We start from the raw sequence: 16,879 nt of genomic DNA on the forward strand, positions 1-16,879 counted from the left end.
ATCTTTGTTTGCTCTTCTGTGGATGCAGAGAAGCCCTGAAGTTCTCCTGAATTGCAGCCCTGTGCAACCATTAGGAGGGGAATAATTTATCCTAGCTTATCCTAATTTGCCTTATCTTAGCCTTCCTAATTTACCTTTACTCATGGTTTCTTGCATATCAGTTGCTTGTTAGAGCACCACAGACCCCTGTAAAGCCACTGAGAGTCCATGCATCACCAGTTCTCCTGAAGGCATGCAAGAAATTCGAAGAATGAAGTAAACTTTCTCTCCCTCCTGCATTTCTCAACCTGTGTGTCAGCTATACCAGAAACCTTCACTGCACCTTTAAATATTAACACATCTATTCTCTTGATGTGGGATTCCTCATTTTCATATGAATAAATGATTAATTGTCACCATACTGAGCAGGTACAACTTTTGTAACTATATGAATCAACACTGTGCCAAACCCTTTAAGAACAGTAACAGTGTTCAAGTATTTATTGCACTTTATTGCTTCCTGGATCATTTAAAAGGAGTCATGGACAAACAACCACTTACACAGGCTTAAAAGTTTGCGTTGGATGTACTGAGTGTTTCTGTATTTCAAAATGCAGACTTATCTTCTTTCCCAGCAACTTGAGGCTAGGTCTTTGACAGAAAACTCCAGTGTTTGTCCACCAAATGCTACTATTTGCAATGGCACATCTTGTGTGCAAGCTGAGGACAATTTTAACAAAATTTTGAATACAGTACTGAGTACTGTTCTAACAATATTGCTGGCTATGGTGATGTTCTCCATGGGCTGCAATGTGGAAATAAAAAAATTTTTGGGCCATGTAAAAAGACCCTGGGGTATTTTTGTGGGTTTCCTTTGCCAGTTTGGAATTATGCCTCTCACAGGCTTTGTGCTGTCACTGGTCTTTAATGTGCTTCCTATTCAGGCGGTTGTGGTGATGATCATGGGATGCTGCCCAGGTGGAACAGCCTCCAATATCATTGCCTACTGGGTGGATGGTGACATGGACCTAAGGTAAGAGCAGTTATTCTCTAAAGAGTTCATGTGTCTTTTTATGTTGTAGACTCCATACTGAAAAAGCCTGTATGACATTTGTCTTTGCTACCTGGCCTATGCATGTTGGAGCCTCCTTCTTGTTGGAGCCTCCTTCTTGTAGAGTTGTTTAGTTACTATAATAGTAATAAATATAAGCAGAATAGCAATTATGCTCTGTTCATTGAGAATTCATGAGGAAGATAACGTGACAAGATTAAGTATAGCAGAAACTGTCTTCATTATAAAACGCTAGATCCTGTTGAAAATAGTACTGATCAATACCTCTAAAATACTAAGGATTATGAAATCTTGGTCTAAGAGCCACATCTGTGATTTTGTTTCTCCCAAGATCTTGGGCAGTGGAAAAAAAAATAACAGACAATTTTAGGAACTGAATCCTGTACATGAAATAGTGGGTATGCAATAATTTTTAAAATAATGTTTCTTGAAATAGACCATCTGTGTAAAAATATTCTCCCTCCTTTTGTGTTTTATACAATGGATAGACTTTCAAAGCTTTTCTTTTTTGGCAACTAATACAAATTAAAATCACTTGTGGCAGTTGTATTTGCTGCTGGCACCCTATAGAAGTTTTCAAACTGAAGGCAACTAACGTAATACAAGCCACAGCCCTCCATGTTGGGTACAGTGGAAAAGCACTTTTGGGGCTCAGTGTGGTGATCTCAGTGACAGGTAATTTGGCTGCAACTTCAAGATGCTGTGAACTCAAAAACTGTGTTACATAAGGTAGCCAATGTGCTCTTTGACATCAACCACACAGTAGAAGTGAATCCAGCTCTTGATGCAAATTTGAGGCGGGGGGAGGCTCATTAACTCAAACAACCTTTAAAAATGAGCTATTTTTTTAAAAATCCTGATCACTTTGTTCTAAAATAAATAGAATCACTTCTCTGTTTTCCACAGAGTAACATAAATTGCAGCATTCATCCAATTTATCTTATGTCAGTCTGAACTAGAAATGGAAAAACTAATAGAAGTAAGAAAGATGTGGAGCTAAGGTAAATAGAGTAAGAATTTAGTATTTGTGGCTTTAATAAAACATTTTTTCCATCCTTTGAAAATAGTGAATTTTTCTGTCACAAACAGGTGTTAATGTAATATGTGCTTTTTGATGCTGTATGTAGTCGAATCTGCTAATTGCCAACTTCCTCACTCTGGAAGACAGACTTATGATATTAGAAAGTGTGACACACTTTATTTCAATAAATATAGTTTTGAGAAACCACAGATGGAAAGATATCTGGGACAAATCTGAACTTCTATCTCAACCTTACTGTGGAAGAACATGCTGAGCCAAACTATGCTTTCGCAGCCCTGAATGTTCAGGGCAGTGCCATTGAAATCAGTAGTAAAAATCTAAATTGATGACGCTATAAATAAGAATAGAATTTACTTCCCATGATCCTGGCAGAGGGTAAGGTAAATTGAAAATACCTATAAAAGATTATTTTTCAGGCAAAAACGTTATCCTTTAAGATTTCAAAGGCTTTTGATCAGGACCTCAGTGACATAATGCAAGGCCTGCAGGATGTGGCAGATGTAGCAAAGTAAGCAATGCAAGGATCTTCAGTTCTTGATAAAAGAATAACAGCATAAGTAGCCTGGCTGGTTTTTAGAGTCGGCACAGTATTATAGAAAGCCTGCACATCATGTCAAACAAAGGTTTTCCATTTAACTGATAATATTTTATGCTTACACATAACCAGCCATCACCATTGTTTACAGTCCTGCTTCAAAATTTCGCAGTGCAAATAGACCACAAGTTAGAGAGGGAAAAATTTTTTCAGCTTCTGGTATAACCACAGGGAGGTGAAGTATGAGGTTTTACACCTTTATTAGTAGCTCAGTCCCAGATGATGTCCTTTAAAGTTTCCCATGGGGACACCTGTTTTTCACATCTTTTAATGTTTCACAAGAGCAACCGTTGAGTCACCACCCCTCTCCTCCGTAGCACCCATGGGAGTTTCTGTGAGCACAGGGGTTGGTGGTAGAGAATAGGCAGACTTTGGAGCAGGATGTAGATATTGGAAATACAGGAAAATGTAGGAAATATGGATGTAGGAAAATTAAATTGTTTTATCCATTTGGGGCTTCACCTGACCTCAGTCTTAGCCATGGCTCTTTTATCTTTGCACGTAGGAATCCTCTTGCTAGAGGCTCCTACAAAGTTATATCTAATGATACCAAAGCAAAGAGTAATAGGAACCAAAAATAATGCAAATATATTCCCAGTTTCTGTATGACTTGTTCTAGATTACCTTGGATCTCCCTAGTTTGTAGGAAGGGCCTGATATCACCTTTTTTGAGGGCAATCCATGCAGAAGAACAGTCAGGAGTGTGACTCAGAAGGACATTTCCAAAGTCCCTTCACTAGAGTCCTCTCTTGTGATTTTTACCACAAATGAGTGTGATTTGTAGACATAATTTTATCTATGCTATTCACATTCTGAGAATTTACTCTTTTTTAAGCTGTGTTGCCTTGCCCTTCTTCTTTGTTCCTGCAACAGAAGCACCTTTTTGTAAGAAGTGTATCAAACCTGATAGAAGGAAGGCTTTATATTTCAAAATGGAAAGATCTTTGCACAAATCAAGGAGGCAACAGTACTTATGCTCAGCTTCACCAAGTAACTCTCAGCATCTATTTTTGGGCATAGAGCAGAACTAGGGAAAAGGGAATTTTATTCCATCATACATGCTGGGTGATGAATTTTTCTGTTTTATTCTATTGGCTTTGAAGTGAAATTTTAACACCCCAAAATTGCTGGTAAAGTGGAAAGCTCCATCTGAAATCTATCTGACCCTGTCCAGCCTGAAGGGCCTCTCAGAGGCCAGTCGGACAGTCAGCATGAAGACAAATTTGCCAACACACCTTCCTGATGGCTTCCTGCCTGACTCCCTCATTTGCACTGATGGTTACTGTTATGTCTGCAGAACATGTTGATATTTTATGTTCCTTTTTCTGTCTTTTCTTTTTTTTCCAGCAGAAGCCATTTTTTCCGTTTAGGATTTTTTTCCTAACTTGATATATGGGATAAATTGTCTGTAGCCAGTCGTATTACTTGCCCAACGTTTCATAAGCTGTTAAGACATAATAAGAAAATGAGAAAGACTATGGGCTAGCATGAGATGAACTGTCACACTAACCACTTTCTTTGCAGCATGAGCATGACAGCTTGCTCCACACTGCTTGCAATGGGGATGATGCCACTTTGTCTCTTTATTTATACCAAGATGTGGACTGACTCTGACTCGATTGTACTCCCCTACAACAGCATTGGTGAGTCAAGTGAATCAGCACTTTGCCTTCTGACTCCCTCCTTCATTCTTTCTCTGGTAACAACCATCTTTGCACCATCATCATTGCAGTCACACAGATGTGACCTCGGATTTTTAAAACTTATTTATTCTCCTGCTTTCCAATAACTTCTGTGGGAATTATTCCATATGTCTTTAGGTCATCCAGAGCTCTGCAGAACAAAGCCCTTAAGTTATTACAAATATGGTACAGATATCTATCACAAGGTAGTGCAGTCTTTTTTATTTAAATTGGCTGGAAACCTGCAGGGGACTGGGATAAGAATATAGAATAATTCATACAGGAATAGATGTTTTCCCTGGATAAAAGTGTTTGTAACAGCTTCAAAGCACAATCCTGCAAAGTGCTAAGTGCCAAGCCATAATCTAGCAAAGTACTTAAGCACATGTCGATAATTAAGCAAGTGATTAAAACTGCTGAGTCTCATTGAAAAGCTGCAATCTATGCTGCCAGGAGTGGCTTCATTTGACTTCTTGTCAAAAATCTGATCCAGCTACAAACAGAAAATGGGCTAAGTATTTAGAAATACATGCTCCAGTGCTTCACAGAACTGTGGCCCTAGTGTTTATCAAGTTTGGTTCCATGTTGTGCTAATCTTACAAAACCAGCAGAGTCACTTTCATATCCTTCAATTTCATTTCCCATTGTCCTGAAAAAAAATTGCATAAGTCGCTTGCACTTTCAAAATAAATTCTGGAGGAGGGAGGCCAAAACAAAAGAAGCTCTGAACTGGTTGTTGATATGGTACAGTAGCAAAACACCTGCAAACAACATGAACATTTAATATACTTACTCACATCACAGCATAGTGATGATTAGCACACTCTAATTTCTGTCTCCCTTTTTGCTTCAGGTGAATGAGCATGTCGCTAAGCAGAATGGCAATTACTTCAACAGGTTGCCAAAGATAACAGACTCTATAGAAAAGCAAATGGGCAGGTGTGTGTAGAGCGTGCATGTTCTAGAGTGCATGTATCAGAAACATCCTCCAAAGGCTTGCTCTGTAAGCTCAGCCTCTCTGTACACTGTCTTTTCTCCCATCATGAACTTCTGCATTATATGTGGGCTTATCTTTTTTTTTTTCTTTTTTTCCAGGAATTTCACTAGTAGCTCTTGTAGTTCCTGTTTCTTTTGGGATGTTTGTTAACCACAAATGGCCTCATAAAGCAAAAATCATACTTAAGGTAGGACATGAAGGTTGAACCACTACTAATTGTAGACAATTTATGGATTCAGTGGCACCACTGAAGCACTATGTTGCTATCCATAGTATCAGTCTCTGACTTCATAAAAGCCGTGAATTTCTCAGTAGAAAACAAATGAGACAGTACAGAAATGTATTGCTTTCCTCCTGCACAAATAGTCATGAGTTGCATACATTATTATAAACCATCATTATCCAAAGAGCCTACTTTTGTCTTTGGTGAGAACTACGTTAATAATTAAGTTCAGTGTATAATATAAACTGAAAACTGGGAGGAAAACCATTCTGGTCAACTGGAAAGTTTTTCTCTGCAAAATAAAAAAAATATTGAAAACATATTCTGGATCAAACAAAAAAGTTTCTACTTTTAAACCAATTTATTGTTTTTTGGAAAATTTGAGCAAAACTTGTATTTTGAAAATGTTGCTTCTGTTTAAAAAATCCAACAAAAAAAATTCACAAAATTCAACTATGTTTGCAAGATCATTTCAAATGCATCAAAACTACATTTTGGGGGCAAAAAAATGTCTCACCAAAATAATAATAATAACAACCTAGCTATATTTGGTGTTAACAGCAATCATTCTGAACATTTCTCCGCTAGGTTCAAAGTGGTTTTTAGACGTACTGAGTACACATGGCCCTCATAGATCACCCTTAATATTATTTTCTTAATTTTCTTCATTTAAGCTAAACTAATCTGACAACTAGTTAGCCTACCTATGTTTCATTATTCTTTCTCTGATATCAGTTCAGGAAAAGAAGACAACAAAAAAGGCCCATTTAAATCAAATTCATTTTCCTGAAATATTAGCTTACTGTGTTTGATTTTTAAATGTACTCATAGCTTACTTATGAACTTGGATACTATTACGTGTTGATTTCAAAACCGTTCTATTCCTGTTTAATCAGTTACAGAAAAAGCTTAGACTTGAACTCACATAGCAAGAGGCTCCACTTGCTCTCTCAGCAGAACAACACCATTCCATTTTCTTTCTTACTGGATGGGTAGTCCATTGTGGAGTCCATTGACAGCTCGCTTTGTGCAGGACAGCAAAGCATCAAGGGAAGATTGAGCCAGAGCCATCAGATTAAGGTCCGTACGGTGGCAAATGGAGATAAGAGCACAAAGACACTATACCAAGTGAACTAAAAGAGCTTGTCACAGCCATGCCATATTTCTTTTTCCTAGGTGCATGTCATTAATAGTTGTTCATTCAGTGCTCTTAAAAAGGCTTCAGCCAAGGACTGATGAAGTCAGTTCAATGGGAATAGGCTTCCCATATACACTTTTTAGCTGAGAAATGGATTCTCCTAAGCCTAGCCCCAGAAGCCTGCCAGTGAGTTCCCTGGTAATATATGCCATGAGGGCAGATATTGAGATACTTGGATATTGAGAGGAGAGTTAGTTATCCCTTTCTTTGCCAAGCAATGGCTAGGATCTCTGCACGTTCAACCATAGGAAATGAGATCATCTCAGTGATTATGGCTATGTGGGAATGCCATATGAACTCACATTCAGTTTTCAAACACACTATATTTTCAGCCGCATTAAAGATTTACTCATTCACTTGGCAAATAATTTCCTAGCACTAACAATCTGGTGTCTAGTTAGCATATGCTATGCTAAGCTCCAAAATGTGACTGACCGAGTGGGGAAAAAAGTCTATTGTACTAGCTATTAGACTGTCTCAACAACTCTGGGAAAATAGTTTTGATCTATGCATCGTTCCTTGTTCATGTCGTGCTTCTGAGATTATTTTTAACATTGAGTTCTAAGTATAGCAAAAGTTTCAAGGGATTAATCTTACTGATACCTGCTATAGATACCTATTCTACTGCACCTTGATCTATATCTGTAATCACACATTGAAATAACTTGTATATCTCCAGTTTTTGGAAAATGGCAGCTATCTAATTTGTGTGCCTGTTGTGAATTACATTGCAATAAGCATTCCATTTTATATTTAAAAAGATATTTCAGTGACTTAGTTAAAGACACTCATGGGCATGTTTGAAATTACGTTTTATGCCATTAAATTTCATCAAAGTCTCTTTCCACATGGTCCTTCCTCTTTTTTCCCACAGATTGGTTCCATTGTCGGAGCAGTCCTCATCGTGCTCATAGCTGTGGTTGCAGGAATACTGTACAAAGGCTCCTGGACTATCTCCCCTAAATTGTGGGTCATTGGTACCATATTTCCAGCAGCTGGATATTCTCTGGGGTTCTTTCTGGCTCACATAGCTGGTCTGTCTTGGAGCAGGTATAGATTTCTCTGTGACTTAGAGTTATAGTCTTATTGCAGCTGTGAAGTTTTTATTTAATGATTAATCAATGCTGAGAATACTCCCTAAACATTAGTTATGCTGCAAGGTCACTCATTCCCCAACTGTGTTTCTGCAGTACTACATTTAGATAAGACTTTTCTTGTGCACATTTTTGTTTATGGATTCTAATTCTCTATTTCCTCCAATCTGTCATATGTCTTCCCCTTGTGTGCCTGTGTCCTACACTTCAAAGGAAGCAGACAGGACAGGCCTAACTAACCAGTTGGCTGGGGTTGCAGTAAAATTTCCCATGAAGCAGCAGCAGTCTACAATTTAGATCATCGTTACAAAAGAGGGAGATAGTGAGTGTTACTGAACAATATAACCTACATGTCTTGAAAGTGGAGGACAATCCTCTACAATTGCTGAACTGCCATAAATTGTGTGTCCTCTACTGGTAACAACTGTATGTCTTGTAGAGTGTTTTGTGGGCTGTGTGAGCTGGAGGATACTGTTTTCTCAGTTATCTATTACTGCATGTTTCTTGTTTATCCAGACTCTTAAAAAGCATAGAGATGCACAGGCTCCTATATGATGACTGTCTTTGTATTATTCCCTTTAGATGTCGGACAGTGGCTCTGGAAACAGGCATGCAGAACACTCAGCTGTGTTCGACGATCGTACAGCTCTCCTTCACTTCTGAACAACTTGAACTGATGTTTACTTTCCCACTCATCTACAGTATTTTCCAGGTGTTGTTTGCACTAATATTTTTAGCAGGTAAGGTATAGAAATTTTCTGTTATAGCAGTATGAGTGCTATTATTATTATTAGCATTTGTTGCGAAGTCTGGAGAAAATAAAACCAGACAATTTAGGAATAAAAATAGTCAAATGGAAAGCAGTTAAGTAAATAATGACCCCAGTTATTAGTGAAGATTGCCACTGTGCTGTGCCCTGTACAAGGAAGGTATGAGGATCAGTTCAAGATTTGTAAGGACCCTTTCTTTCAGCTTAAGGGAAGGGACCTCCATCACCTACAGCTGGACACATGAGAACACCCTGAACACAGGATTGTTATCAGCCTTTTCTGAGGAAGGGTAAATGTATCTTCTCTCAGAGCCTCATATCACCCCAAAGTGGCAGGGATTACATTACTCACCAGAATCATCCCCACAAGCACAGCCCTACCAGCCAGCTAGCCCTCCTGTCAACTCTTAAGAGAACTGGCATTAACTTAATGGAAGTATCTTCCATTAGGTGTAAAGGCCTCTTTTCCTCTCCATATACACCTTGTATGGGTTGCACTACTACTAACATAACTGACCTGCTGAGGATCAGGACCTTTTCCCTGTTGCTCGCCCCTAAAACCAGCTGTGACTATAGATCCTAATTCCAAACTAGACTTCTCACCACACGTCCAGAGCACTGCCCCAGGGACACAGGCTTAGAGGTGTCGCACTGACTCTTACCTTTCTGGTAGGCAACAGTGTGAGGATGATGTAAGGACAGACAAAACGCTCTGCCCCACTTTATCCCAGTTTCTGCCAGAGCTCACTGAGAAGTAAGAATCAATCCCACAGACCCAACCAAGAGCCCAGAAGCTTTCTAAGTCAGACAAACAATACGTTTAAAAGTCATTGAACACAGCAGGAACAGGAAGCAGTCTAACACCAAAGGCAGAATTTAAAATATATTCCTTGTAATTTTCTAAACATACTTTTTTAGTGATGAGTGCTGTTGAAATATAATATTTAAATATAACTTTAAAGAAACTGTCTGGAGGTGTATGAATACGCCTTTTAGCAATATAAGGAAGGAAAAAGTTGTATGACAACATCGTACTACGATAGTTTCTTCAGATCATTATTGTAATTTCTTTATTTAATACTAAATGTATGCTGATTCCCAGGCTACCGTATTTACAGAAGATACCAAGGCAAAACGAAGGCAGATGATATGAAAACAGAGGAAGAAACACAGTCAAAATCAGCATTGCCATATGCTGTAACAAATGGAGGATTTATATCAAATGAGACCAAATAGACAATCACCTCACCGTTCCAACGGGCTAAAAATGCATAATATATATGGTTTACTTAAAACTTTTTTTTTTACAGTCTATTGCTTTAAGGAAGTATTTAACAAGAGAAGGTGTTCTGCTGATACTGTACAGAAAGACTTTAAAATGATTAACTTATGAAATATTTCTACTTTAATTTTGAACATGGTTTCTGCCATGATTGTAGAATCTATTTGAAGCTAATTCTCTAGAATATTCAATGTTGTATTACAGCTTATTTAAAAAAAAAAAAAAAACAGAATAAAGGCAGGCTAAAAAATAGCAGACATCTGCTGAGAAAGTAGACATTTGCATTACGAACTTCAGCCGCTGATCCTGCAGATCCATCCGCTAGTCTTAGCCCTAGCACCAAGAAAGAGAAATGTTGCAAAAGTGCTTGAACAGCTACAGGAGTTGATGTGGAAGATCTGACAAGGCTGGAGGACTTTCACTGAGCATGAATCAACCTTGAAATTGAAACAAGCAAGTAAAGAAATAATGTTTCATTTAGGTCAGTCTGATCAGACTAAAGCTGTTGCGCCGTGATAATTGCTTGCAGTGTTAATTTATACAAAAGCTATAATTTTAAACAGTGCAAAATACCTTATGACTCCATTTTTTTGCTCAGATTAATAACAAACAACAGTTTTATATCTTCAGTCTGAGTCATTTAGATGCTGGAAAGATCAATGGAGAGACAAAGCCCAGGGTATGAGCCAAGAGCAGTGTTAGTATGCCAGCTACATACAAAGGAGCAGGCTTAGTTTTTGGAGGTGTGAGAAATGGTCCACTTTTGCACTGAAAGGGAGGCATGTAAAAGTGGAACAAAATTGTCCCTGATTCATCCAGGAGTACGTTCACCACCTTTAAGATAGAATAATAGTGCTTACAGGGAGTCATATATTTCTGTGATTTTGTGAACTCAGTCTGTCCCTGACACTGATTTAGTCAATACCTTAAAATTTTTGATTATATAAAGCATGGACAAAAATAGTTGTATGTAAACATACATTACTTGTCTCTGAAAATTTGAGAGTACATATGGAAAGCTGTCCTAAGTGTGTGGAGAAAGTGAGTGCAATTCTAAGAAAAACAGTGCAGTGAATTTTTTGCAGCTGAAATTTTTTGTGGATGCATTTAGTAACATTAGTCCTGTAGTTCTTATGCAAAGAAAAATCCAGAGAACTTCAGATGAAATGAATGAGAGTTTGACTGACCAAAAACTTCAAGAATGAGCCAGCTATCAACACATGGAAACTATACACCTCTTTGTCATATTCAAGTGGACATTTTGAAGGCGTTGTGAGTTAATGTGGCAGATTTTTACAAACGCAGCTTAAATTGTGGAATTTAGGTTCCAGACACATAGCTTTCCACTTCTGCAGCAATATGCCCGATATTAAACAAAGGATAAATTATTTCTATATACCAGATGCAGGGGAAAGGGTCTTGAAATGTTTCTGAGCTCTAAGATGCTTGAAGTTGCTTAGTTTTCAGGAGGACATTCAGAACGTTCATAACCTCCAAAGAGGAGGTCAACACTTAGTGGGATCTAGCACATAACATGCCTTTTTATATAATAAAGAATAAACAGAAAAAGGCAGTGAATTCTATTACGGAAGAATCATAAATGTGAAACACTACATTCATTGAGAAAAGGATAAGCTGTTGTTTGCAACATACGCAGTAAAAAGGCTATTGTGGTTATCCTGCTTCCCTCAAAATACAGGCAGTAGAAATCGGGATCACATCTTTCTAGCACAACCTGCTACTTTTTCCACTTTCTAAAGCTAAAATAACCCCAATGTTTTTGCACATATTTTACATAGATTTTGAAAATGTGTTGAAGAATAATATTTTGTCTTCCATGTGCCTTTGTATTTAAAACAAGTGTATAAACACTGAACTGAACATGGTCAGTAACTGTTTATAATTTTGCCCACTGGAGTAATTTGAGGTGGAAAGAATTGAGACTGAATCCTAACATGCAGACCAAGTTTATGACTTTGAGATGTAATAAAAACACCTCAGATTGTGTAAAATGTATATGTTTAATGACGAGTATTAAATGAACATGAGATGTCTGATGCCATATTTGATGAACATTTTTTAATATGTATGTGCTCCCAGGGTCCCAGCTGAAGGCTGGAGGCTATAGCTTCTTCAGCCACTAGAGTTAAATCTAGCAAGAGTTGGGTGACACAAGCCTCATGTGCAAGAAAGCCAATTTTAACCAGCCTACAGCTTTACAGCATGCCAAACCTAGACATCCAACCATCGGAGCCTGGGTAGCACAGTGTCGGTCACCAGTGCTGATGGGCTGAGCTATCCCACAGCAGCATTGTGGACTTTCTGGGGAGCTGTGTCCTCTCCCCTAACATCTCCAGACAGATATTAAGGGCTGGTAGCTGTCAGCCATATAAACACTGCCTTCTCAGGCCAAGGAGTCTGGTAGCCTCCAGCCTTGCAGTTGCAGCTGTCCTCGCTATAGTCAGAAGAAAATCCCTGGCTTGCATAGATCAATTGGTTTAACCTGCTCTCCATCATCTGCTCTCACATCCTCCAGCATAAACATCCATTCAACACTTCTTTTTACGTAATCTTCTGTGTACTGAAATTGCCAGCTGATGGGCCATTGCAGACATGTGCAATTTAGGTGCCCCATGCAGCAACGTTCAGACTAACAGATACCAGACCTAATTCACCCGTACACTTACATGCACCAGTTCAGGCTAAGAAGTTTCACAGTTGCATTAGCACATTCTAGCTTAACACAGCTAGTCTAGATAAAGTGGTTCGAGTCCAGAGATTCTGGGGTCCCTGAATCTTACTCTGCTGCACTTCTGGTTATCAAGCGATTGCAGGCAAAATGAACTGATGTCTAAAGAGAGACATACCCTAAAAGTTGCAATGGCAGCTGAATTAATGCCTAGCTTATCCAAGGATCTGTGGTATATAAGGGATGTAAGGATGTAAAATCACACTTGCCCAGCCTAAGTTTCTAGCCATACATCTGGCTGTAGAGACCAGAGTTCCCTAATCAGTGAAGAGAGAGAAGCACTGCCATGGAGTTATTCATTCCCTGTCTCTCAGACACTTAGTGTAGGATGAACTGTCCACTGGAATAGTCTGTCTCTATAAATTAGATATAGATGGCCTGGCTTAGACCAAAAACCTAAATTTTTGACTTTCAGACAGAAAAAAAAAAGTAGGTGAGATGAAGTACCTCTTTTGTCTTCAGTTCTTTCTCTGCATAAAGCCTAATGTACTCTGAACACTCAGTTTGTTTCTTTTATCCTCAGTGATGTCTTTATATTTGAAAAAACAAAACTGGGCTCAAAAATGTCTTTATACTGATTTATACTTTACACAGATTTTAATCTCCTGTGAACATATAACTTATTTTTCAGCTGACCAAAAGACAGGTAGAAAAAACTGGTTCTGTCATACAATGTTGTGCTAGGCAGAAGAGAGTGCAGCCTGAACAGAATTAACAAGAAAATTGATCTGCAATCTATGTTACATGAGTTTGTCATTTCACTCTAATCAAGTTATGATGTTCAAAAAAATGCAATTGTAATCTCTGCTAATCAGCATTATTTTTGTCAGCCTCAGAAGAGAGGAATGAATTTACATTTTGCAGTCCAACGAACTAACATACTGTACATGTGGTGCAATCCTAAAACAAGAATTAGTATTCCCTACCTTCAAAAGCACGGACCTTCACTGCTCTGTATCTTATGAGAATGCCCCTGTCCTCCTCAGATCTACTATATCATTCACACACATCCAAACTCAAAGCAAGGATGGTGCCATAGTACTACAACCAAATTACAACTAAACAAGTCTCACTGAATTGTCCAAGTCAGAACTGAAAAGCAGAACAAGTAAGATTCTACTTCTGTTTTCTAAGAAATATCCATTCTGTTCAAGGATGACTGATGTCTTAGTTAAGCTAAACACTAAATTAACTTTAAATATCAACTGAAAAACAAACTGCTGGTTGCCGGGATGTTCACCAAACTTCAGACTGGAATTGCAGTATGTGAACGTCCTTAAAGAGTCCTAATATGTTTTCATTAATAGATATGCCCTGGGGGATGATGTTACTATCTCAGTCTAGTTTCCATTAAATTTAGCCATCTAAAGCAAGTTTCCAGTGTTGACTTTCATCCTTTCCCCCAAAACGCACAACCAGTACTGTTGAGAGAAGGTAAGTATCTCTGAAGAGCAAGTCATCACACGCCTCAGATACCTGGTTTAGGATGGGAGGAATTCTAGAAGGTGGCAAAGAGATTATGCAGAATTGGGTGTGAAATTCAGTTGCCTAAGCAGAGGCATCTAGTGTGATGTGAAGTGCCCTGGGTGTCCTGCCTGGCTTTCAGCTGCCAGTCCAGAAAGACGCAGGTGTCCTTCCTGCAACTACTGTGGCCCTGCAGCACCTGAAATGGTACTAGACATCTGTTCAGGCAGCTGACTCCCCCTTGTGACTACATAATTACAAGCCTGTAAGAAGATCCTTGCAAATTTCTTCCCATGACGCATCTCCCACAGAGTATGGAAGTTCATTTGATTGGCAACCCAAATATTTCAGAATGTAGGGGGAAAAAAATCCATTTCTGTTACTTCAAACTGCCTCCTGGTACTGACCTAAGGCAGGCCTCCTTAGCAGATTTCTCCCAGCACTTCATCTTTCCTCAGATTTATATAACATGGGACTTTAAAAGGGCTGGGAATAAAATTCGGTGAGGACACATAACAAAGACAAACAAAGAATAAAGAACAAACAGATAAATACATATTAATGATATCTCCACTTGCTCATAAGGGACTTAACCTAAAATGAATCAATATAAAACTGTGTTGCCAATAACACTTGAAAGATCATAAATCAGCCTCCTCCCTCAAATAAAGAGATTGATTTAAGAGAACATGAGACTGTACAAATAATAAATTGAAGTATAAGATCCTTGTCTTTTGGAGTTCAGGTATTTGGGGATTTAGCCATAAAGACTAGACTTTTGTCTTTTTCAAAAATCAATCAGTACAGACATCTATTGCAATCATAGCAAATACCTTATAACTTTTTGCATGCAAAGTGAAACGAATCCTCAACACTGAAGTAAACTCCTATTGACTGCAACAAGGAGTTGGTCATGTCCAGTGCTTCCATTCCACACCAATTTAGCATTGCCTCATATTTTATAGATGTAATTTAATTGCAACAGATATGCTGAGTAGATATGTTGATCAGATATCATTAAGGTGTAGATAACCTGATGCGTTCTTTTAAATATGGTCCCAGACCTTCCGTCTCCTTGTATAATGAGTTTGCGTATTACTCAGTTGAAGATTTCATCACAGTTTTTGAAAGCCACTTTCCCCCAACTGAATTCAAAATAGATGTATGGAGGTCATATTGAGATTCTAAGGCGCTGTTTAAACAATTAGATGGTACAACTAATTCCCCACAATTGGAATTATTTACAAGGGATTAACGAAAATGTCAGGATTACAGGTTGTGCTGATGATGTGCTTCTAATGTCAGTAGTAAATCTGCTGTAGGTAAAACACAAATTCTTTCCACATAAGGTTCTTTCTTTAAAAATATATTCCAAACTCACAAAATATCCCACAGGTGATACAGACCAATTCCCTATAAAAAATATACCTACTGAGGAAACAGAGTAAAATACACAACTTACATAGCTGATCGCATATTTCAGGTTTCAAATATCCAATGACCAATAAAAAAATGAATAAAAATCATGAACAATATCTAAAAAGCAGACTTAAATTGTGAATGGAATTTACTACAGATCCAAGATCATTCAAAAAGAGGTCAGAAAAACTAATTTATGGACCATAGTTTAATTTCTGGCAATTTAATATGCTGAAGATGCAGTTTTTGGCTCAGAAAGTCTCTAAATCACTGACTGGTGGAAGTCAAAGAGGTATGTGCACAGGTCCCTTACACCCTTACCTTAAGCACTTCCTACTGCCATAGCCAAGCTAACTGGAGCTTTGCACTTTTTGTGTTTGTTTGTGTAATCATTTCCAGTAATCAGTAAATCTAAGGGAAAACACAGGCTGCTTACAGATATTGTGCCTATTGAAAGGGAAGAAAAATTAATCAACTCCAGTAATAGCAGCTAAGTAGAAGGGCAAAAGAGTAACTATTGAAACAAATAAAGGATTGATGGAAGTGGCAGGAGAAAATTCAGGGAAAATTATTTTGTGAACAGATACCTAGCTATCCATACAGGAACCAGTCATTGCATTGATGTCTTTCTTTATATTCTGTACTGCTTCACCCATTCTGTTATATCTTTTTAGAATTTTTCCACAGAAACCATTTGGTGCACAAACTAAAAACCTCCCACAGTTAGAAAACATAAAACAGCTGGAATGTCTACAACATCAAAATCACTTATTGCATCTGGAGCATCACTGGGATATGGTCAAAACAGTCATTAGAGCTCGTTCATCCAAATGTAGCAAATCTTCCTCTAGGTCTTTACAGGCACATACCAGGAAACACTGCCACGCTGCTAAACGTGTAGGTGGTGCAATTGCACAGTGTGGGTGGCGAGGACTCAGGTATGTCTGACGGGGCGAGGAAGCTGAGGTCCAGCGGTGGTAAGCAGAGAGCACCATTTCACTCTCTGTACTCCAGACTACACCAGTTTTGCTCATACTGTCCATGAAGGGCAGAGCAGGAGGACGAGCCACTTCCACTCTCTTTGCTTACATTTTCCCACTTGGTTCCCTCCAGACCAGAGCCAGACTGCAAGCCACTACAAAGGCTTACGTGGCCAAGAGAATAAACTGGGCTCAGGCACAACTTAACATAACAGCAGAGGTGCAATTTTAGGCTATGCCTATGCTAATAAATAAATTTAGCCAGGGACTGGTCTCTGGCCCCAAAGTCAAGTGGCACTATCCCTCTCACATGCACATGGCTGAACTGTCTTTC

At 38.5% G+C, this 16,879-nt stretch overlaps 1 protein-coding gene across 1 annotated transcript; it reads left to right on the plus strand.

Moving 5' to 3' along the window:
* Positions 1–512: 512 nt before the first annotated feature.
* On the plus strand, positions 513–11,985 carry SLC10A2 (solute carrier family 10 member 2). Its single transcript, XM_026121642.2, has 6 exons — positions 513–1,012; positions 4,213–4,331; positions 5,466–5,554; positions 7,663–7,838; positions 8,465–8,622; positions 9,754–11,985. The coding sequence occupies exons 1-6, from the start codon at positions 591–593 to the stop codon at positions 9,885–9,887; spliced, it is 1,098 nt and encodes a 365-aa protein (XP_025977427.1). The 5' UTR covers positions 513–590; the 3' UTR covers positions 9,888–11,985.
* Positions 11,986–16,879: the final 4,894 nt, after the last annotated feature.

Source organism: Dromaius novaehollandiae, chromosome 1 (assembly GCF_036370855.1).
Source record: "Dromaius novaehollandiae isolate bDroNov1 chromosome 1, bDroNov1.hap1, whole genome shotgun sequence".
NCBI lineage: Eukaryota > Metazoa > Chordata > Aves > Casuariiformes > Dromaiidae > Dromaius > Dromaius novaehollandiae.

What these genes read in the sequence shown, in the direction of transcription:
- SLC10A2 (XM_026121642.2), top strand. Translation starts at nt 591, where the DNA reads ATGCAGACTTATCTTCTTTCCCAGCAACTTGAGGCTAGGTCTTTGACA. An exon ending in ACTCCCCTACAACAGCATTG is followed by an intron (nt 4,332 to 5,465) that starts GTGAGTCAAGTG and finishes CTTTTTTTCCAG; the next exon opens with GAATTTCACTAGTAGCTCTT. An exon ending in AAGCAAAAATCATACTTAAG is followed by an intron (nt 5,555 to 7,662) that starts GTAGGACATGAA and finishes TTTTTCCCACAG; the next exon opens with ATTGGTTCCATTGTCGGAGC.